The sequence below is a fragment of the Scyliorhinus canicula genome, chromosome 11 (genome assembly GCF_902713615.1).
Source record: "Scyliorhinus canicula chromosome 11, sScyCan1.1, whole genome shotgun sequence".
NCBI lineage: Eukaryota > Metazoa > Chordata > Chondrichthyes > Carcharhiniformes > Scyliorhinidae > Scyliorhinus > Scyliorhinus canicula.
In genome coordinates, this window is record NC_052156.1 from 82,107,944 (window position 1) to 82,130,258 (window position 22,315).

Genomic DNA, 22,315 nt, shown 5'->3' on the forward strand with positions numbered 1-22,315 from the left:
GTAACCCCCAGGATGTTGGTAGTGGGGGATGCGATGGTAATACCATTGAATGTCAAGGTTTGATTCTTTCTTATTGGGGTTGGTCATGGTCTGGCACTTGTGTGGCATGGTGTTACTTGCCATTTGTCAGCCCCAACCTGGATATTGTTCAGGTCTTACTGCATTTGCAAGTTGACTGCTTCAATGTCTGAGAAGTCACGGATGGTACTGAACATTGTGGAATAAGCAATGAACGTCCCCACATCTGACCTTCTGTTGGAAGGAAGGTCATTGATGAAGGAAGGTCCCCATGCCGGCAGGAGAACCGACGCCAAACATTCCGGCGTCAACAGCCCCAGAAAATGCGGAATTCTCAGCACTTTCGGGGGCTAGGTGGACGGCAGAGGGGTTGGCGCCGCTTAAGCCGGCGCCGAAGGGACGGCGCAAATTTGCACATACGCCAAAGGGCCGGCGTGATCGCGCACATGCTTGGAACCACCAGCGTGGTTTCACGCATGCGCAGACCGGCTGGCGTATTTTGGCGCATGCATGGGGGGGTTCTCTTCTCCACGCCGGCCATGGCAGAGCCCTACAGGGGCCGGTACAGAAGGAAGACGTGCCCCCACGGAACAAGCCCGCCTGCAGATCGGTCGGCCCAATCGCTGACCAGGCCATCGTGGGGGCACTCCCTGGGTCGGATCCCCCCCGAGGGCCGCCCCCGCCGACTTATCTGCCAGCTCCCGCTTGTACGTGAGCTGAGTGATTCACGCCGGTGGGACTGGCCAAAAACGGACGGCCACTCGGCCCATCGGGGCCCTGAGAATCACCGACTGGCGTGGCATGAATCCCGCCCCGCCCAAAATATGGCAGCCGGTGGCGGGGCAGGATTTGCGTCGCCCCCTGGGGAATCTCCGACCGGCGGGGGGTCGGGGAATCCGGCCCCTGAAGTTGTTTGGGTCCAGGACACTATCCTGAGGAACCCCTGCTGAGATGGCCTGGAGCTGAGCTGACTGACCTCCAACAACCATAGCTATCCACCTTTGTGCCAGGAATGACTTCAACCAGTGGAGAGTTTTCCCACTGAGTCCATTGACTCGTATTTTGCTGGGGCTTCTTGATGCCATACTCAATCTGGTTTTAGGGGCTGGTTTAGCACAGTGGGCTAAACAGCTGGATTGTAATGCAGAACAAGGCAGCAGTACGGGTCCCGTACCGGCCTCCCCAAACAGGCGCCGGAATGTGGCAACTAGGGGCTTTTCACAGTAAATTAATTGAAGCCTACTTGTGACAATAAGCGATTATTACTATTATTATTATTATATTATTATTAATTAAATGCTGTCTTGATGTCAAGGGCAGTCACTCTCACCTCTGGCATTCAGTCCTTTTGTCCATGTTTGAACCAAGGCTGTACTGAGGTCAGTGACCCTGGCTGAACCTAAACTGAGCGTCCGTGAGCAGGTTATTGCTGAGTAAGTGCCGCTTGATAGCACTGTTGATGATCCCTTCCATCAATTTGCTGATGATGGAGAGTAGACTGATAGGGCTGTAATTGCCCACGTTAGATTTGTCCTGCTTTTTGTGTAGAGGGCATACCTGGGCAATGTTCCAGTGTTGTAGCTGTACTGGAACAGCTTGGCTAGTGGAAAGGAAAGTTCTGGAGCACAGGTCTTCAGTACCATTGCTGGAATATTGTCAGGGTCCGTAGCCTTTGCGGTATCCAGTGCCTTAAGCCATTTCTTGATATCACGTGGAGTGAATCATATTGGCTGAAGACTGACATCTGCACTGTAAATTCTAAGATTTTGCTGAGGATCTCCGGAGGAGAGCAAGATGGACCATCCACTCAGCACTTCCAGTTGAAGATTATTATGAATACTTCAGCCTTGTCTTAGATTACTTACGCTTAAAGATATAACACTTCCAAAAAATTTTTAAATTAGCTCATAGTCAGTGCAGACCTGCCATGTTTTGAACTCAAGCTGCTGCGTTGCTTCAAGTGAAGGTCTTGAGATTGTAGAGTTGTCGCTGCAGCTGCGATGGCTTCCACCGTTGAATTGCTGGAGGTTGCTTTCACAGGTAGCTTAGTAAATGGAATCAGGTAGTGGGTGAGAGAGGAGTTTCTATTTTTTCTTGTTCAAGGAACTGTCGTACAAGGGTGTTCAGTAGAGCATGAGTTAATGTGGGACGAGAACAGTACCGGCCACAGTATGGTGTAGAGGGTCAGATGATGGTAGACTGTTTGTAGTAGAGTCTGGAAGAAGCCGGGGCAGTGACTACACCCATACAGGGCTGTAGTCTGTATGTTTATAATTATGGGTTACCAATCAAGGGTTTATGTTTAACCATACAAGCCTCCAGACTTCTCAGTGAAGCAACTTACACCAGGAACTGCGGTGTGGCTCTTTTTTAGAATAGAACCATAGAATTCCTACAGTGCAGAAGGAGGCCATTCGGCCCACTGAGAGTGCACCAACCCTTTAAACAGCACCCTACCTAGGCCCACTCCCCCGCCCTATCCCCATAACCCCCCCTAACCCCTACTACAACCATGTGACCTACACAACAATGCCGCGTCATCTCCCAAATAAGGCATTGACACTTCAAATGTCTTCCACCTGTGGTTCTTAGGTTTTATCCTGGCCAAGGCACAATTTACATTCTGACAATGAAGGGGCCAAAATCGGAATTAGGAGCAGAAGTAGACAATTCAGCCCTTTGAGCCTGCTCCACCATTCAAAAAGATCATGGCTGATCTCTTCCTGGTCTCAAATCCATCTCCTTTTAACCAGTTTTAAAATCAGAAATATATCTATCTCTTTCTTGAAACTATTTGATGACTCAAACTCCTCTGCACCCGTTTATCCTGACCCTCTACTTTCTGTCATTCAGCCAATCCTCAATCCAATCTGGTACTCTACCCCAATCCCCTGCGATCTTGCCTGCTGGATCAGTCTTTTATGTGGCACCTTGTCAAACACCTTCTGGAAGTCTGAATTTCCAACATGACCGCAAATTTCAAAATATATTTAGTTGGCGGTAAAACACTTAAGACGTCTGACGGTTGTGAAAACCGTGATGTGAATGCAAGTTTTTCCTTCAACAACCAACATTACTGAATCAGATGAGCATCACATTTATGTTTGTGGGATCTTGCTGTGGCTACAATTAACTGAGAGTTTCCCGAGGCTGGGTTTAGCATCTCACGCAGAAGGCAGCACTTCCAACAGTGCAGCATTCCCACAGTACGGCACTGCAGCAAACCAGCTGGGACTTGGCGCACAATCTGCCAAAATGGGGCTTGAACCCACGACCGCCTGATTGGGAGGGTAAGGTTGCCAGCAAGCTGAGCCACGGCAGGTCCATGCTGCTTCACTAGAACCAAGCGAGGGCCGCAGACTGTAGCTGTGAACGCAACTGGGAGAGCTGTGCATGCGGCAGCTCACTGCGGCCCAGGTGAGATTTAAGGTGTGCGATCCAAAGCTGAGTGGATGGGGCTGACACCTCTGCTGGGCTGTGAATGAACTGTCTAACTCCAGCCTTGTGATTTTAATTGCAGATGATGGCCCTTACGCAAAGGGGAGGAAGGAAACGGCTGCAGCGGAAACGATAGTGTGCTCAAGGAGGCAAAGCATACCAGGTACGGAGCTGGGCTCAGTGTGCAAGAGGGTTACATCCTTTCCTCAGCTTCCCGTTCCCCAGGACACTCACTCAGACACCCACAGGCAGCCCTCAATGGAGGAGTTTGACGTGGTTGACTGGGTGAGGGAGGGGAGGAACTGAATTGAATTTGATTTATTGTCCCGTGTACCGAGGTACAGTGAAACGTATTGTTCTGCGTACTGTACAGCTAGATCATACCATGCATAAAAAAACATTGGAATGCATAAATACACAATGTAAACACATAGACACAGGCATTGGGGGAAGTATAGGGAGTGTGGTACTACTCAGTGGAAAAGATGTGTGAAGAGATCTGTTCAGTCCATAACAGGGCCATTCAGGAGTCCGGTAACAGTGGGGAAGAAGCTACTTTTGAACCTGTTAATGCGTGTTCTCAGACTTTTCATCTCCTGCCCATTGGAAGAGGTTGGAAGAGAGAATAACCTGGGAGATTTGATTATGCTGCCCGCTTTCCCTCGGCAGCGGGAGGTGTAGACCGAGCCAATGGATGGAAGGCGGGTTTGCATGATGGGTTGTGGTTGTCATAATATGCACCCATGCACATCATGAGGTAAAAGCAGGCAGTGACAGACACCCAGGTGAGCCAATCAACATACAGGACAGAACACAACCAATCACCAGACAGAACACCAGAGGGGGGCTTCCAACTATAAAACAGGTGAGGCATCAGCACTCCGCCTCTTTCCACTGGTGACAACTGTCGTGACAGTCAGGGTGTACATATCAGTCAGCACCTTCTACACGTGGATCAGGGCTAGCCTGGTCTAGATAGTGAGAGTTAGTATACTTAGAGTAGTAGAGAGTCAACCCACAGCGAGCTGTGTGCATTGTTACAGAAGTTCAATAAATCGTATTGAACCAACGCCTACGTTTGGTGTATGCATTATAGTCTATCTGCATCATGTTGCAGTCCGTGTTACCCCAGGGTGAATAACACAAGTGTTCACGGCTCTCTGTAGCTTCTTACAGTCTTGGGCCGAGCAGTTTCCACACCAGGCTGCGGTGCAGCCAGATAGGATACTTTCTATGGTACATCTGTAAAAATTGGTAAGAGTCAATGTGGACATGCCGAATTTCCTTATTTTCCTGAGGAAGTATCAGCGTTGTTGTGCTTTCATGGTCATAGCATCGACTTGGGAGACCAGGACAGATTGTTGGTGATGTGCACACCGAGGAATTTGAAGCTTTCAACTATCTCCACCTCAGCCCCGTTGATGCAGACAGGGGTGTGTGCAAGAATGTTACATCCTTTCCTCATCTTCCCATTCCTCGGGGCAATCGCCCAGCCACAGAGTACATGCAGCCCTCAATGGAGGAGTTTAACGTAGTTGACTGGGCGAGGAAGGGGAGGAGCTTGGGTGGCAGCCGGGTTGGCCAGTCGGCCGATATGGGGGCTGAGCGTAGCACTGGGGGAATGCCGACTGACTTTGAGCCGAGGTTGACCCCGGAAAGTACGCCGGACTCACAGGCTGAACCCAGAGGACAAAGCTGGGCGGCAGAGCTACCTGAGAGTGAAATGGAGGCAAAGGTATACCGCAATGGGGAACCTGGAACTGAGTGGAGGGTTGTTGGAGATGTGAGGCAGGGTGGGGGGAGTGCTGCCAAAGTCCTCTCCAACTGCTCCCCCCACCTTGCACTGGCTGCTCCTCTGAACTCACCAGGTCAGCAAGAGAACACTCTGTGGGATGGTGTTGTCCATATTTTGTGAGAGTGCCCACATTTGGTGCAGATTTTATGAAAGGCACAGTAGATGCCACCCACAGGCCCCTCTGGGCAGGCTGTCGCTTTGCGGTGCTCTGTAATCTCCCTGGCCTAACTGCCTTTGCCAGCAGTGCAGTTTTCCACGTCCTGGAGTCAGCAAGTGGGAAACTGCACATTGGCTGGTGCAGAATTCCAAACCCCAGGCCCTGCTGCCTGACTAGAGGTTCAATGGGCAGGGAATGCAGCAGAATGCTTAAAACAAAGGCAGAAATTGCTTCTTACACTCAGCAAGTCAGGCAGCACCGGTGGAAAGGGCAACAGAGTTAATGTTGCAACCGCTGACCAGAAATGTTAACTCTGTTTCTTTCTCCTACAGGCCCTGGCTGACCTGCTGAGAATTTGCAGCATTTTCTGTGTTTGGTGCATGTTTCCAGCACCCACAGTACTGGGCCGCGGCAGATCATGGAGTTTAACTGAAGTTTATGTGTTACTGCTTTGTATTTGACTGGTGTTTGAATCAGAGAGGCGAAAAGGAAGAGACTGCTCCTTTTCGTTAAGGAATTGTCAATCTGTTTTCAGACCGGAGTGTTTATCTGTCTTTGATCTCCTCATCACTGCCTTGGTGCAACCTGAAACCTCAATAACCTGAGCAATTATTCAGCAAAAGCCCCACACCGAAGATGAGAGATTTTTTTTAATGCAGGGAGTCGCCATATTCCAGAATGCGGTGCCTGAACCGTTGATGGAACTGGATTCAATGCTAACTTTCACACCCAAAGATGTGCAGGTTAAGTGGATTGGCCATGATCAATGTCCGGGGTTACAGGGGTAGGGCGGGGGACTGGGCCTAGGCAGAATGCTCTTTCAGAGGGTCGGTGCAGACCCGATGGGCCGAAAGGCCTCCTTCTGCACTGTAGGGATTCTATAGAAATCTAAAGAGCTTTCGAAAGGGAATTGGATATTAAGACCTATGGGGATGGAATGAGGGAATGGTGCTAATTTGATTAGCTCTTTCAAAGAGCATGATGGGTCAACTTCCGTGCAGTGTGAATCGGTGATACTTAAGATCGGTCTGACAGCAGGCACGACAGTCAAACACCAGGATGAACGTTGCTGTTTGTGTCTTCATTAACAGAGGAGCTGAAGGGAGTTACAGTGGTGGAACTCATCAAGAGAGAAGGCTGCACGCTGGGGCTGACAATATCTGGCGGGACCGACAAAGATGGCAAGCCACGTGTTTCAAACTTACGGCCTGGAGGGTTGGCTGCCAGGTGAGGCAGAGAATCATTTCTAAATTTTTGGTATATTAGGTTTGCAATTTGATTTTATGTCTGCATTGATTTTCCATTGTAAAATACAGCATAACAGTTCCTCGACTGAACCGCATCGGGAGTGTCCTATCCCATAAATGGTTTCTGGCCTCAGTATGTGCAGGAGGAGGGGAATTCTTGTCTTTGGGGACACGCAGAGTGGAGTGGGCAATACCTGTATCAGCTCCAGGTGTAATCGTGAGCAGCCTGGGCAGCCCTGGCCATTTGTAAAACTTAATGGGCTGAATATAAAGAGGGGAGTAGGGGGGGAGGGCTGCTGCGGATGGCCCACTCCCCCTGGAAGCAAAGTTGACGTGGAGCTGCTTTGGGGGGCTGAACAAGGGAAGCGTGTCATTTTGAAAAAAATATTTCCTGGGACGCATATGCTGCTGGCTCGGCCAAATTTCTTATTGCCCATCCCTAATTGCCCTGGGGAAGGTGGTCGTGAGCCGGGTTCTTGAACCACTGCAGCCCATGTGATGTACGTACACCCACAGTGCTGATAGAGAGGCAGTGACAGTGAAGGATGTAGCGCTAACAATTATACTCAAAGACGAGAGGCAAGTAAAATAGAGGCTTTATTGCTGTGTGATGCTATTCCTCCATCTGCAACTGTAGACTAGGGTCTGAGTGACTCACACGCATATTTATACACAAGCTCCCTGTGGGCGGAGCTAGCCGGCAGGGGCTTACCGGAGGAACCTGTATTACAGATACAGGCATACATCCCCCTACTGCAAGTACACATCACTACAGTGGTTATATCACCACATTCACCCCCTGTAAAAAATGAGTCCGGCGGGGGTGACGTGTAACTATAATGCAAAGGATGAGCTATTTACAAGAGGGTCCAAACAAAGAAAACCAAGAGTCCATCCGGTTAGCAGGTTACAGGTTGAGCAGAATCGGCGGTCGAACGTTCCGCTGTGATCGGCGTAGCTGTGGTGGCGACGTCGGCACAGGTGGCGATGTCAACGATGGTGCAGGTGTTGGCGGTGTTGGTGCTGGCTGCTGGCGGGATGACTCCGAGAGCGAGCCGAAATCTTCGGTGTCCTCCAGTGTGCGCAGGGGGACGAGGGATGGACCTGGTGGGGACGAATAGGGGGGCGCTGGGGAAAAGGAGGTTGGTGCGGGGGAAAAAAGGGGCATGGGCATGGGATCGGCACCTGAGGGTGCCAGGTCCCGGAGCGAGACTGTGTCCTGGCGGCCGTCGGGGAACACCACGTAGGCATACTGAGGGCTGGCGTGGAGAAGGCGTACTTTGTCCACCAGGGGGTCCGCCTTGTGGTGCCGGACATGCCTACAGAGAAGGACTGGGCCCGGAGTCGTGAGCCACGTCGGGAGCGACACCCCGGATGTAGACTTCCGAGGGAAGGCAAAAACACGTTCATGGGGTGTACTGTTAGTTGCGGTGCACAGTAGCGACCGAATGGAATGTAGCGCGTCAGGGAGGACCTGCTGCCAGCGAGCGGCTGGGAGGTTCCTGGACCGTAGGGCCAGCTGGACGGCCCTCCCTACCGTCCCGTTCTCCCTTTCTACCTGCCCGTTTCCCCGTGGGTTGTAGCTGGTCGTCCTGCTGGAGGCGATACCTCTGCTGAGCAGGAACTGACGCAGCTCATCGCTCATGAACGAGGATCCCCTGTCACTGTGGACGTAGTCGGGGAAACCGAACAGGGCGAAAATGGAATCCGGGGCCTTGATGATGGTGGCAGACGTCATATCCGGGCATGGGATGGCGAAGGGGAACCTAGAAAATTCATCGACCACACGAAGGATGTAAGTGTTGCGGTCGGTGGAGGGGAGGGGCCCTTTGAAGTCCACGCTGAGGCGTTCAAAGGGGCGGGACGCTTTCACCAGGCGCGCGCGATCTGGCCGGTAGAAGCTTGCCATGCTTGCACTCGGCACTGATCTGGCAGTCTCTGGTGACTGTCCGTACTTCCTCGATGGAGTAGGGCAGATTGCGGACTTTGATTAGATGGTACAAGCGAGTGACCCCCGGATGGCAAAGGCTCTCGTGCAAGGCACGGAGCTGGTTTACTTGTGCGCTGGCACATGTACCTCGGGAGAGGGTGTCTGGGGGCTCGTTGAGCTTGCCGGGGCGATACAAGATCTCGTAGTTAAAGGTGGAGAGCTCGATTCTCCACCGCAAGATTTTGTCATTCTTGATCTTGCCCCGCTGCGTGTTGTTGAACATGAAGGCAACCGACCGTTGGTCAGTGAGGAGAGTGAATCTCCTGCCGGCCAGGTAATGCCTCCAGTGCCGCACCGCTTCAACGATTGCCTGGGCCTCCTTTTCAACAGAGGAATGCCGAATTTCGGAGGCATGGAGGGTGCGTGAAAAGAATGCCACGGGTCTGCCTGCCTGATTGAGCGTGGCGGCAAGTGCAACATCTGAAGTGTCGCTCTCTACTTGGAAAGGCAGTATCTCGTCTACTGCGTGCATCCTGGCCTTGGCTATGTCAGATCGAATGCGGGCGAAGGCCTGTTGTGTCTTGGCCGAGGGGAAAATGTGTGGACTGGATAAGTGGGTGGGCCTTGTCCGCGTATTGTGGGACCCACTGGGCGCAATAAGAAAAGAACCCAAGGCAGCGTTTGAGGGCCTTGGGGCAGTGGGGGAGTGGAAGCTCCATGAGGGGGCGCATGTGGTCGGGGTCGGGCCCCAGTAGTCCGTTTTGGACTACGTAGCCGAGGATGGCTAAGCGGTCTGTGCGGAACACGCACTTCTCCTTGTTGTGCGTGAGATTAAGGAGAGATGCGGTGTGGAGGAATTTAGAAAGGTTGGCATCATGGTCCTGCTGGTCATGGCCGCAGATGGTGACATTCTGAGCCTCCGTCAGGGGAGGGTCCGCTGAAGAGATGTAGGCCTCAAAGACTGCAAGCCAGCGAACAAAGTATTTTCTGGCGTGAGGCGACTGCGGATCCAGCTACAGACGGTCAGGCTTGATTCTGATGTCCATGGTGAACGAAAAATCACACAGCAATAAATTGTGGCGCTAACAATTATACTCAAAGACGAGAGACTAGTACAATAGAGGCTTTATTGCTGTGCGATGCTATTCCTCCATCTGCACGACTAAGGTCTGAGTGACTCACACGCATATTTATACACAAGCTCCCTGTGGGCGGAGCTAGCCGGCAGGGGCTAGCCGGCAGGGGCTTACCGGAGGAACCTGTATTACAGGTACAGGCATACATCCCCCTACTGCAAGTACACATCACTACAGTGGTTATATCACCACAAAGGAATGGCGATATATTTCCAAGTCCACTGCAGGAAGTCCTGCCCTCAGGTGCTGCCAGCCAATCGATTGGCCAGAAACGCCATCAGCCCCTGCAGCACCATGAACCTAATAGTAAGCACTGGCAGGACTGCAGCAGGGAACAGGAAGAAGGAACAATGCACCCCTGGAAATAGATACATCTGGGATGTTAATTGGGGAGGGTTTGAGCAGGTTGGAAATGAGTCCGTGGAGGTTTGTGGTGGTGGATTTAAAGCTGCGATGGGTAGGGAGAGAGTGGGGTTGTTCTTTATTTGAGGAGGGGGAACATCCCGATTCATAAAGGAAAGTCTCCGAAGACTACCTTCCTGCCCTTTGAAGAATTTATTTTAAAAATCAGGCTGCCCACTCCTGCCAAGCTGCCGATGCCAAATGTTTTGGGCGTGGGCTGTATATTATCAGGGAAAAGTGACTTGCTAACAAGCCTAATTGACCCTAAATTATCTATTTAAAGATGGTAGGGCTGCCGGTAATGGCTACGATGCATTATGGGGTTAAACTGGAGGTGGGTGGAATCACACCATGTATGTATATGTGTATGTGCCCTCCCTCTCCCCCCACTACGCGCGCACGCTCAGTGGGACACGTGCCAAAGGTCTCAGTTTAATGTCTCATTTCAAAATGACAATTCTGACAGTGCAGCACTCCATCAGCCCTGACCCTCTTGACAGTGCTGCACTCCATCAGCCCTGACCCTCTGACAGTGCAGCACTCCTTCAGTATTGACCCTTACAGTGCAGCACTCCCTCAGTATTGACCCTCTTGACAGTGCAGCACTCCATCAGCCCTGACCCTCTGACAGTGCAGCACTCCTTCAGTATTGACCCTGACAGTGCAGCACTCCCTCAGTATTGACCCTCTTGACAGTGCAGCACTCCATCAGCCCTGACCCTCTGACAGTGCAGCACTCCTTCAGTATTGACTCTGACAGTGCAGCACTCCCTCAGTATTGACCCTCTGACAGTGCAGCACTCCCTCAGTATTGACTCTCCAACAGTACAGCACTCCCTCAGTATTGACCCTCTGAAAGTGCAGTGCTCCCCCAGTATTGATCCTCTGACACTGCAGCATTTCCTCAGTATTGATCCTCTGACACTGCAGCATTTCCTCAGTATTGACCCTCTTGAGAGGGAAGTACTCCCTCAGTATTGACCTTCTGTCAGTGCAGTGCTCCCTCAGTATTGACCATCGAACAATGCAGCACACCCTCACTATTGACTCTCTGACTGTGGAGTGCTCCCTCAGTACTGGTCATCTAACAGTACAAATTACCTTCAATGCTGACCATCCAACAGGACAACACTGTCTCACTACTGACCATCCAACAGTACAGCACTCCCTCAGTACTGACCATCCAACAGTACAGCACTCGCTCAGTACTGGCCGTCTAACAATACAACCTACTCTCAGCACTTACCATCCAACAGTACAACACTGCCTCAGTACTGACCATCCAACAGTACAGCCCTTCCTCAGTACTGACCATCCAACAGTACAGCCCTTCCTCAGTACTGACTCTGACAGTACAGCACTCCCTCAGTACTGACCATCCAACAGCACAGCACTGCCTCAGTACTGATTCTCTGACAGTACAGCAGTCCCTCAGTACTGACCATCCGACAGTACAGAACTCCCTCAGTACTGACCATCCGACAGTACAGCACTCCCTCAGTACCGACCATCCAACAGTACAGCACTGTCTCAGTCCTGGCTCTCTGACAGTGCAGCACATCCTCAGTACTTACCCTCAACAGTGCAGCACTCCCTCAATATTGACCCTCTGACAGTGCAGTTCTCCCTCAGTACTGACTCTCTGATAGTGCAGCGCTCCCTCAGCACTGACCATCTGACAGTACAGCACACCCTCAGTATTAACCCTGTAACAGCATTGCATGCCCCACAGTTTGACCTTTTGACAGTGCAGTGCTCCCTCAGTGCTGACCCTCTGACCGTGCAGCAATCACTCAGCATTGATCTTCTGACAATGCAGCACAATCTCACTATTGACCCTCTGACAGTGAAGCACGCCCTCAGTATTGACCTGTCAGTACGTCACTCCCTCAGTACTGACCATCCGACAGTACAGCACTTCCTCAGTACTGACCATCCAACGGTACAGCACTGTCTCAGTCCTGGCTCTCTGACAGTGCAGCACATCCTCAGTACTTACCCTCAACAGTGCAGCACTCCCTCAATATTGACCTGTCAGTGCAGCGCTCCCTCAGCACTGACCCTCTGACAGTGCAGCACTTCCTCAGGACTGACCCTCTGACAGTGCAGCATTTCCTCAGTATTGACCCTCTGACAGTGAAGCACGCCCTCAGTATTGACCTGTCAGTGCAGCGCTCCCTCAGCACTGACCCTCTGACCATGCAGCATTTCCTCAGTACTGACCCTCTTGACAGTGCAGCATTTCCTCAGGACTGACCCTCTGACAGTGCAGCATTTCCTCAGTATTGACCCTCTGACAGTGAGGCACGCCCTCAGTATTGACCTGTCAGTGCAGCGCTCCCTCAGCACTGACCAACTGACCATGCAGCATTTCCTCAGTACTGACCCTCTTGACAGTGCAGCACTTCCTCAGGACTGACCCTCTGACAGTGCAGCACTCCCTCGGTATTCACCCTGTGACAGCGCAGCACTCTGCAAGTACTGACCCTCTGATAGTGTAGCGCTCCGTCAGCACTAACTCTCTGACGGTGTAGCACCCCCTCAGTATTGACCCTCTTGACAGTGCAACACGGCCTCAGTATTGACTCTCTGACTGTACAGCACCCTCTCAGTATTGCGCTGAAGCAACATCTGGATTTATTGTCTCAGGGCCCTGATGTTGGATTTGAATCCATATCTTGGTGACTCGGAGGGCAGGATATGACCTACCTAGCCATTGCCGGCTTGTATGGCTCCGCTGGTATCATTACCCCTTGAGAGTCAGAGGCTGTGAGTTAATGGCACACTCCCAACCAATTTCTGATTGAAGCTCAGCTCCCAGTGTAGGAGCTATGTTAAAACCCCAATGGAGGTCCCGGGATCAGGATCATACGGTTTCCCATGACTGCCCCGGAATATGAACTTCCCCTTTAAGGGAGTGGGGCTTATCCTTAGCATGAAGAGGCCCAGCTGTATAAAAAGCACGGACTGGGTGCAGGTTGGGGAAGGAGACCCCGAGGGGAGTAGAGGAGTATTAGGATTCTTTTGTAATAAACCTAGTTTGTTAATATCTACTATTGTCTATGCGTTGTCCTCACCGTGGATTCAACAGTCTCGGATGATAGGAATGCAGTCTGAAAAATCAGATAACGAGAGAGAAAATGCTGGAAAATCTCAGCAGGTCTGGCAGCATCTGTAGGGAGAGAAAAGAGCTAACGTTTGGAGTCCAATGACTCTTTGTCAAAGTGTCATCAGACTCGAAACGTTAGCTCTTTTCTCTCCCTACAGATGCTGCCAGACCTGCTGAGATTTTCCAGCATTTTCTCTCTCGTTTTAGATTCCAGCATCCGCAGTAATTTGCTTTTATCCACTGAAATATCAGATGATCCCCATTCCCATTCCCCAATCCCGCTCCCAATTCGCAGGGTTCTATTTGGTTGGCGAAAGAGAGAGCAGCAAAGAAAGAAAATAAGCATCCCCAACAGGTTGAAGGGGTACACAGGGGCTGGAGCATCTAGCTCTGACAGAACAAACTACCGAGTACATTTGGTTGGCTGGAGCATGCCTGGCAAAACTAGTACCATGGGAGGAGTGGGCGTCTGGGTGAACTGTACCATGGGAGGAGTGGGCGTCTGGGTGAACTGTACCATGGGAGGACTGGGCGTCTGGGTGAACTGTACCATGGGAGGAATGGGGGTCTGGGTGAACTGTACCATTGGAGGAGTGGGCGTCTGGGTGAACTGTACCATGGGAGGAATGGGCATCTGGGTGAACTGTACCCTGGGAGGAGTGGGCGTCTGGGTGAACTGTACCATGGGATGAGTGGGCCTCTGGGTGAACTGTACCATGGGAGGAGTGGGCGTCTGGGTGAACTGTACCATGGGAGGACTGGGCGTCTGGGTGAACTGTACCATGGAAGGAGTGGGGGTCTGGGTGAACTGTGCCATGGGAGGAGTGGGCGTCTGGGTGAACTGTACCATGGGAAGACTGGGCGTCTGGGTGAACTGTACCATGGGAGGGGTGGGCGTCTGGGTGAACTGTACCATGGGAGGAGTGAGAGTCTGGATGAACTGTACCATGGGAGGAGTGAGAGTCTGGATGAACTGTACCATGGGATGAGTGGGCCTCTGGGTGAACTGTACCATGGAAGGAGTGAGGGTCTGGGTGAACTGTACCATGGGAGGACTGGGCGTCTGGGTGAACTGTACCATGGGAGGAGTGGGCATCTGGGTGAACTGTACCATGGGAGGAGTGGGCCTCTGGGTGAACTGTACCATGGGAGGAGTGGAGGTCTGGGTGAACTGTGCCATGGGAGGAGTGGGCATCTGGGTGAACTGTACCATGGGAGCAGTGGGCATCTGTGTGAACTGCACCATGGCAGGAGTGGGCATCTGGGTGGACTGTACCATGGGAGGAGTGGGCGTCTGGGTGAACTGTACCATGGGAGCAGTGGGCATCTGGGTGAACTGTACCATGGGAGGAGTGGGCCTCTGGGTGAACTGTGCCATGGGAGGAGTGGGCATCTGTGTGAACTGCACCATGGCAGGAGTGGGCGTCTGGGTGAACTGTACCATGGGAGGAGTGGGCACCTGGGTGAACCACACCTTGGGTGGATCGGGCGTCTGGGTGAACCGTACCAGGGGAGGAGTGGGCATCTGGGTGAACTGTACCATGGGAGGAGTGGTCGTCTGGGTGAACTGTACCATGGGAGGAGTGGGGGTCTGGGTGAACTGCACCATAAGATGAGTGGCGTCTGGTTGAACTGTACCTTGGGAAGAGTGGGTGTATGGGTGATCTGTACCATGGGGGCCGTGGTCGCCTGGGTGAACTGTACCATGTGAGGAGTGGGTGTCTGGGTGAACTGTACCATGTGAGGAGTGGGTGTCTGGGTGAACTGTACCATGTGAGGAGTGGGTGTCTGGGTGAACTGTACCATGTGAGGAGTGGGCGTCTGGGTGAACTGTACCATGTGAGGAGTGGGCGTCTGGGTGAACTGTACCATGGGAGGAGTGGTCGTCTGGGTGAACTGTACCATGGGGGGAGTGCTCACCTGGGTGAACTGTACCATGGGAGGAGTGGGCATCTGGGTGAGTTGTACCATGGGAGGAGTGGGCATCTCCGTGAATTGCACCATGGGAGTTGCGGGCATCTGGGTGAGTTGTACCATGGGAGGTATGGGCATCTCGGTGAATTGCACCATGGGAGTTGAGGGCATCTGGGTGAATTGTCTGTTGGGAGGTGTGGATGTCTGGGTGAACTGAATCATGGGACAGAGAAGAGGAAGGAACCAGAAGCTGGAATAAAATAACAGAGCAAAGCAGAAATGTTCAAATCACATACTCCTTCTCGAACCAGACAGATTACTTGTTTAATGTGGATGTCTGTTACATGCTTGGCTTCCCATGAGGTTGAGCTTTCTCAGGTAGTTTATAGCTGTTGTGCACCAGCAATAAGAAGCATTTTGATTACTGCAGGGGATCTCTGACCGAATCTCTTCTCCCTCTGCCACTTTGTGCTGAGAGCTTGATCTATTGAAACAAGATTCTTTGAGTGTTAGTCCATTCACCATTAAAAAAAAAAGATTTAATTTAATTATGTTCCTGATTTTTTTTAAGTCCTTGCTGCCACAGTTGGATGGAACTAAGCTAATTCCCATTTTAGATTGTTCCTCCATTTTTATCCCATAATCTCCTGGGGTTGCGATGCAGATTCCAGCATTACCCTCTCCCAATAATGTTTTTATTTAGTTGTTCGTGGGATATGGGCATCGCTGGCAAGGCCAGCATTTATTGCCCATCTCTAGTTGCTATTCAGAAGGTGGTGATGAGCTGCCTTCACGAATCACTGCAGTCTCTGTTGCGTAGGTACATCCACAGTGCTGTCAGGAAAGGAATTCCAGGATTTTGACCCGGCAACAGTGAGAGAATGGCAACATGATTCCAAGTCAGGATGATGAGTGGCTTCAAGGGAAACTTGTCGGTGGTGGTGTTCCCAGGTATCTCCTCTGAGGTGGGACAATTTGCAGGTTTGGAAGGTGACGTCAAAGGAGCCAAGTTCTTATGTCCAAACTTGGATGAGTGTCACCAGGATATTCTCCTGCAGGAGGCATCACAACCAGTCAGTTCTGCATCTAATGTAAATGAATTTGAGATGCAGATCAGCTACGATCTGACTGAATGCTGGAACAGGCTCGAGCAGCTGAACACTCCTGTGTCTCTCACACATAGCCACAAGTGCAAATAAATATCAGTCAGAGTCAGGTTGATTCCCCCCTCCATTTCTGTCCTATAGACCCTGAGACTAATTAACTGCACAACCCTCTGAAACAGCACCCTGCCTAGGCCCGGTCCCACACGCTATACCCATAACCCCACATAACCTGCACATCTTTGGACTATGGGAGGAAACGGGAGCACCTGGAGGAAACCCACGCAGACACAAGGAGAATGTTCAAACTGCATGTCATAATATACACACAAGTATATGATGGTGCACAGACAGACACTGACTGACACACTGAATGACCAGTCAACACACAGAACACAGCAGACATTGATTGACACACAGGATGACCAATGAACACACAGAACACAGCAGACAGAACACGGCCAAAATAAAGCCAGAGGGAACTAATTTTCCCGCTCTCTTGGGATGAAGCCTCTGAGACAGCCGGAGCCCGTGATCAGCAACACGAACATCCACCATGTGCTAGCAGGATAGGCTGGTCAGGTTAGCCTCAGGTCTTCAGTCAACTCGACATAGTGTCAACCCACAGTGCAAGTATGTTTAACAGCTCATAGTTCAATAGAATAGAGTGTTACTTCTACAAGTGTTGGTAGCCTGTGTCAATCACTGCTATGGTAAACGCAGTCCTCGCAGACCCAGCATACCCAACACATCACTCCACACTGTCACCCAAGGCCAGAATTGAATCCAGGTCCCTGGCACTGTGAGGCAGCTGTGCTAACCACTGTGCCACCATGCCTCCTTGTCAACCGTGCAACCATTCTTGTAAATTGAGCTCTACGTTTCCTCCTTCAGTAATTTCTACTCACTGTTTAACACACAGAAGAGCAGAGAAATTCTCCCTGGTATCCTGGCCAATATTACCGCTCACAACCAACACCTTAAACAGATGATCTGGTCATTTATCTGTTTGTGCGAAACCCACAGTGTACAAATGAGTCACTTCTTTTGCGTCCATTACAGAAGCTTGTTTGCTGTGAAGCCAGGTCCTGAGCTAGCGAAAGGGGTGATTGCAAGATCTGTGGATGTTTATATCTTGATCTTTTGGATGAGCTTTGATGATCGTCAGATTCGCCCTTTAAAGAGCGCATGAGAAAATTTCTCAGGTACATCAACTGAAGAATGGCCTCTGATGATATTCTGTCAGTGCGTCATCAGGGCAGGTTAACTGCATTTTGTTGAGTAAAAAGACTGCAACACATTCATCCATTTCTACTTAGTTGCCTGACCACAGAGTTAGACAAGTTTCAAAGGGAAAGATCGCGATTTTTACTTCGGATTGTGGACGCAGAGTTTTCCAAATGTCATCAAGAAGGCTGGAGATCTTCATTCGGGCCTTAGGTTGAGCAGGGAATCGTCTGTCACGCTGGTGTGATAAATGAACCTTGGACCTCAACATGTGAGGAATTCTGTGCAGATTTACCTTCCATGCATTGAAGATCCGACATAAACAAGTGGAGCCAGCACCGATTACTTGTGCCACACTGAACATAATGACTAGCTTTATTTCATCTTTTTAAAATAAATTTGAAGTACCCAATTCATTTTTTCCAATTCAGGGGCAATTTAGCATGGCCAATCCACCAACCCTGCACATCTTTATTGGGTTGTGGGGGTGAGACCCACGCAGACTCTGAGAGAATGTGCAAATTCCACAACAGAACCAGCACCCTCAATTGTTTCACAAAGACAAGATCTCAGAAGTCATGTCCTTTTGGTCAAGTTAGCTATCCTAAAGCCCATTTGATTACTTATTACTGCTATGTCCGAAAAATACATGTTTAATGGTTAATAATGATTACTCATGAACTATAATTCATCTCAATCCTTAATAAAATAATGTATGTAAAACTACTCTCGTGGCTTGCTAACAATTCAGTTTTAAGAGGTATCATCGCTGAACCCCCCTCCAGAGATTCACAGTCCTTTTGCGTTTTTAGCAAGAGCTGGTGATATAATTTTGCAAAGGTGTTCTCTTGCAGTGAGTGTTTGTGAATGCCGCATCAAAAACAATGAGGATTTTAGGGTGGCTCGGTGGCACAGTGGTTAGCACTACTGCCTCATGGGCCAGTTAGGTGCAAGGGCCAACTCGGAGGGCACGGCAGCTTCAGTAGAGCCTATGGTAAAGGTGGTGACTGCTGCTGAGGGAAATCGAGGACATCTCCATTTCACAAGGAGCCACAATCTTAATTTCTTTGCCAGGGCCCTGGTGATCAGAGGCAGAGCATCGCGGCAGAGTAGGTGGCCATTACTGCCGTGGAGCAGCCGGAAAGGAAACCCTCCCCCGGAAGCAGATGGGAAGTCACCGATGTGTACCTGCCGGCGGGTAGAAAGTCTCTGGTGGGCAGGCAGTTGAGCCACTGGTGTTCTTATTGGTGAAAGCACTTGTGGCAGCTGGAAGATATTCAGCTTCCCTCTCAACTACTTCCACTGTCATTTTACCAGGTTGCCCGCCTCCCAGTCCATCTCCAGAGGACTGGTACCATTCGGATGAAGTGTCAGTTTCCGACTTCATCATCTTTGAGGCTGGCTGGAAGGTTCAGTGTGGTCAGTCCGTCAGTCCGTCAGACGCCACTGCCAAGTGAGCCCGGTCACTGAGTGCAACGCTGGACAATTACACCTTCACAGTCTCCTTAAAAGCAGCGGGTAAGGTGTTTAAAAAAAGAGAGGGTGGGTTTTACAGCCCGAAAGGGTGGGAAAGCTATCAAACAACTTGAGTGGCCAATTCTGGGCCTCGTGTGATCTCCACTGGCATTTTCTAGCATTTGTGAGGCCCTCTAACATGTAGAGTGGTGAACAGATAAACCCTGGCGGCCTCCCAACAGGCTCCGGAGGAGGAAGCACAGCATTGGCAGCAAACACAGCCTTCCTCACATCTCTATGCTCAGGTGCTACTCTGTTCAATATAATTGAACTGCTCATTCAATTCGCTGGAGGATCAGTCTCGTGTCTTTGACTCTTACAGTGAGTGGTGGCAGAATGCATGATGAATTGTTCACTGTTTTCATTTCCCTGGCAATCTCGTGATGGCTTGAGCCACATCAATGAGGGGGTCGAGAGAGAGAAATGATTCACTGCCATCCATTTTGTTAAACAGTTTGGCGGCCAAGAATTGAGTTCAGTGAAAGAAAGGACAACTTGCAATAATTTGGTAGCCTTCTGAGGCCATGTTAAAGAAGGTTTAGCAGGGAGGAACCATGTTAAATCATGGCAAAGGTCCTAAGTTCCAGTTTAACACAGGGGAGATGAGATGGTTCATGAGGAGGAACGGTTAAAGCTGTATTTTATTGTAAACCAGATGTAACCCTTTTATTTACTCCTTTTTTTGTAATGATGAACGTGCTTTTGTAATGATGAACGTGCTTAATAGTTTATGCTCAAAGCCATGTTCTGGCACAGTGGGCATAATTTTAACTCATTCAAATCCCATCCACTTCCGCAGGGTTAAAATTGAGCCATAATGCTTCTTCTGGTACTTTCCAAAGCAAAGGAAATCGGGTGAGGGCCTGTGGCGTAGTGACTAAACTGAGGAAGGTGACCCTGGGCACCAGCCCCCCCCTTAAAATGGTTAAGACCCAATTAAATACCAAAATGGTTGGAAACACTCAGCATGCCAGGTAGTGTGCTCGAGAGAGAGAAACAGTTAATGGGCTGAGTGCAGTCCCTTCGTTTTTTTCAAACTGGCTTTTATTTTTCAGGTCCGTAAACTCACCTCTGAGATTGCCGTCCAATTGGGTTCAGCAGGCGGGTTGAGGAGGCGGGAGGGCAAATCTGTGTGGGAAGTTTAACAGGAGCCCAGCATTCACCGTGATTGTGGTGGGAGTGCCGCTGAGGTGAATGGTACAAGGAAAGGGCAGGGGGAGTGGTATAAATGGATACATGATGAGGCTGAAGGAGCCTGTTCTTCACTCCTCATACACTCTCCATGACAGCAGTCTCGACGAGATAGCTATGCAATGGAAAGCCCCTTTCTATGGATGAACTCAGGCTTGGCATTTTACCCGTGAATCGTCAGATTGCTTGCCACTTCCGTGCCATTCCGACTTCCTGCTGCGTGCAGGGACTGCAGGGATCCTGGGCGAAAACGGGTGGTAATTAATGTATTGGTTGCCGGGCAGGCTGCTAACACTCCACACAACCCGCTGCTGGGCAAAGCGGGAGGAGGTAGGAATAAATCAGAGAACCGACTCGCCGCCTTTATTCCTGATTTTCCAGGCCAACCCACCCCCCATTCGCCTCCAAACTCACCAGAAGGACCTGGGAAAATTCCCACCCCCACCATCCACCGCTAAACCCCCCCCCCGCAATGTTTCTGAGGTTATACCCAATTCTGACAAAGGGTCATCGAGCTGCAATATCGGGCGGAGGTTTACGGCCTTGTCGAGGTGGGGGCAGGGTTATAAAATACTGTTGGCCATTCAAAAGTCCATTGACTTTGATGGGACTGTGCAATCCCTACCCAGTAGCCCTGTTTCTGCCTGACATGCTGAAATTCTCCAGCATTTTCTGTTTCTATTTCAGATTTCTGGCACCCACACGATGAAGCTCTCATGTTGTTCACCTTCTGGGGTTGGTCTTTAGTATTGAATGCAGGGCCATTAAAGATCCATGGGATGGTGGATCTTGGCCTGAGGTCTGAATCAACCTCACCAAAGCTGTAGGATTGTAGGGAGGAGACCGTCGATTTCCATCATCAATCGTTCGGGTTAGGGGCGGCCTAATGGGGTGACACTCCCACATGTTGAGATAGAAAAACGTTTTGTGGTCACAATCCGGCCTCCAATACTTGATAATTGGGGACACCAGAAGGAGCGTTTGGGTTCGCTCTCCGCACGGAACACAGGCCCCCTCAGGCATTGGCAGAAGACAGCCAGTGCCAGAGTGACGCCAGGCAGAAGACAATCCGTGAAAAAGGATTTTAAAAGATGGAGTTTTACCTGTTTCCCCAAAAAAGAGCCATCCCTGTGAGGCCGATGCACCTTCCAATTTCTGACCAGTCTGGTTTTCTTTGCATTCATTGGTCCACTTCACCTTTGTAGGAGCGACCAGTTGAACATTGGAGATTACATCAAGTCCGTCAATGGGATCAACTTGACCAAATTACGGCACAATGAGATAATCAGCCTGCTGAAGAACGTAGGGGAACGGGTGGTCCTTGAAGTGGAATACGAGCTTCCCCCTGCTGGTAAGAACCTCATCAGCTTTTTGAGCGACTGTTCTTTTCAGTGAAGACTGACCAGAATGAACCGAGGCAGAGCTCTAGCCCTGGACATATGATGGTGTCTTTATCTTTTTCCCTCGACTATTCCTGATGCTGATCAAAGTGAGAGATTTTCTTCGAGGGTGGGCGGGGGAAATGAAATGATCGGTGTTACGTTTTGCAACCCCAAAGTCAAGTAAAGTCGCCATAGTCCCAGATGACCATAGGCTGCTTTCCCCTTTGAGTGGGAGAGCTGACTGGTGGTGATTTAACCCGAGGATCACCACACACGGTGAAGGCGAGGGTCAAGGTTGAGAAGGCGGGGCCTTGGACAACTTCAGCCAGTATAGCACCTCACCAGCTACAGCATGATTGGACACACAATATTATTTACCCTCTCCTTCCTGATATAGTATCACAGTCTCAAGCAGAGGACCTCCAATTAAAATCACCAGACACCTTTGTGAGGCCCGTTGCCTCACTTTATCTCAATGTTGCTGAATACCAGTGCCACTCCAGCAGTGAGATGGTTTTCCACTTGAAGTTACCAGCCTTTTCTCTGTGACGGCTGCCTCAAACCCAACATCAATTGATGTGGAATTGACAATTTTTTACTGTCGGCCCATGTCCACGAATAATCTGGCCGATAATGACCCAACTCGTTTGAATAATGCTCTGTTACAGTACCCAGGCCAGACCCCAATTTATATTAGGAAGCCGGGCGAGACCCCAAAGATTTATCAATTTGTAAACTGTGAGGACAGAAT

General features: G+C 50.5%; 1 protein-coding gene across 6 annotated transcripts in view; it reads left to right on the forward strand.

Annotated features, from left to right (window-relative positions):
• Positions 1–22,315, forward strand: part of grip2b (glutamate receptor interacting protein 2b) — a 1,006,802-nt gene that overhangs the window by 777,141 nt on the left and 207,346 nt on the right. For all 6 annotated transcript variants that reach the window (XM_038810787.1, XM_038810785.1, XM_038810786.1 and 3 more), the window contains exons 2-4: positions 3,539–3,619; positions 6,500–6,635; positions 21,388–21,533. In XM_038810787.1, coding sequence (XP_038666715.1) covers positions 3,539–3,619; positions 6,500–6,635; positions 21,388–21,533 — 363 coding nt within the window. The remainder of the gene's footprint in view (positions 1–3,538; positions 3,620–6,499; positions 6,636–21,387; positions 21,534–22,315) is intronic.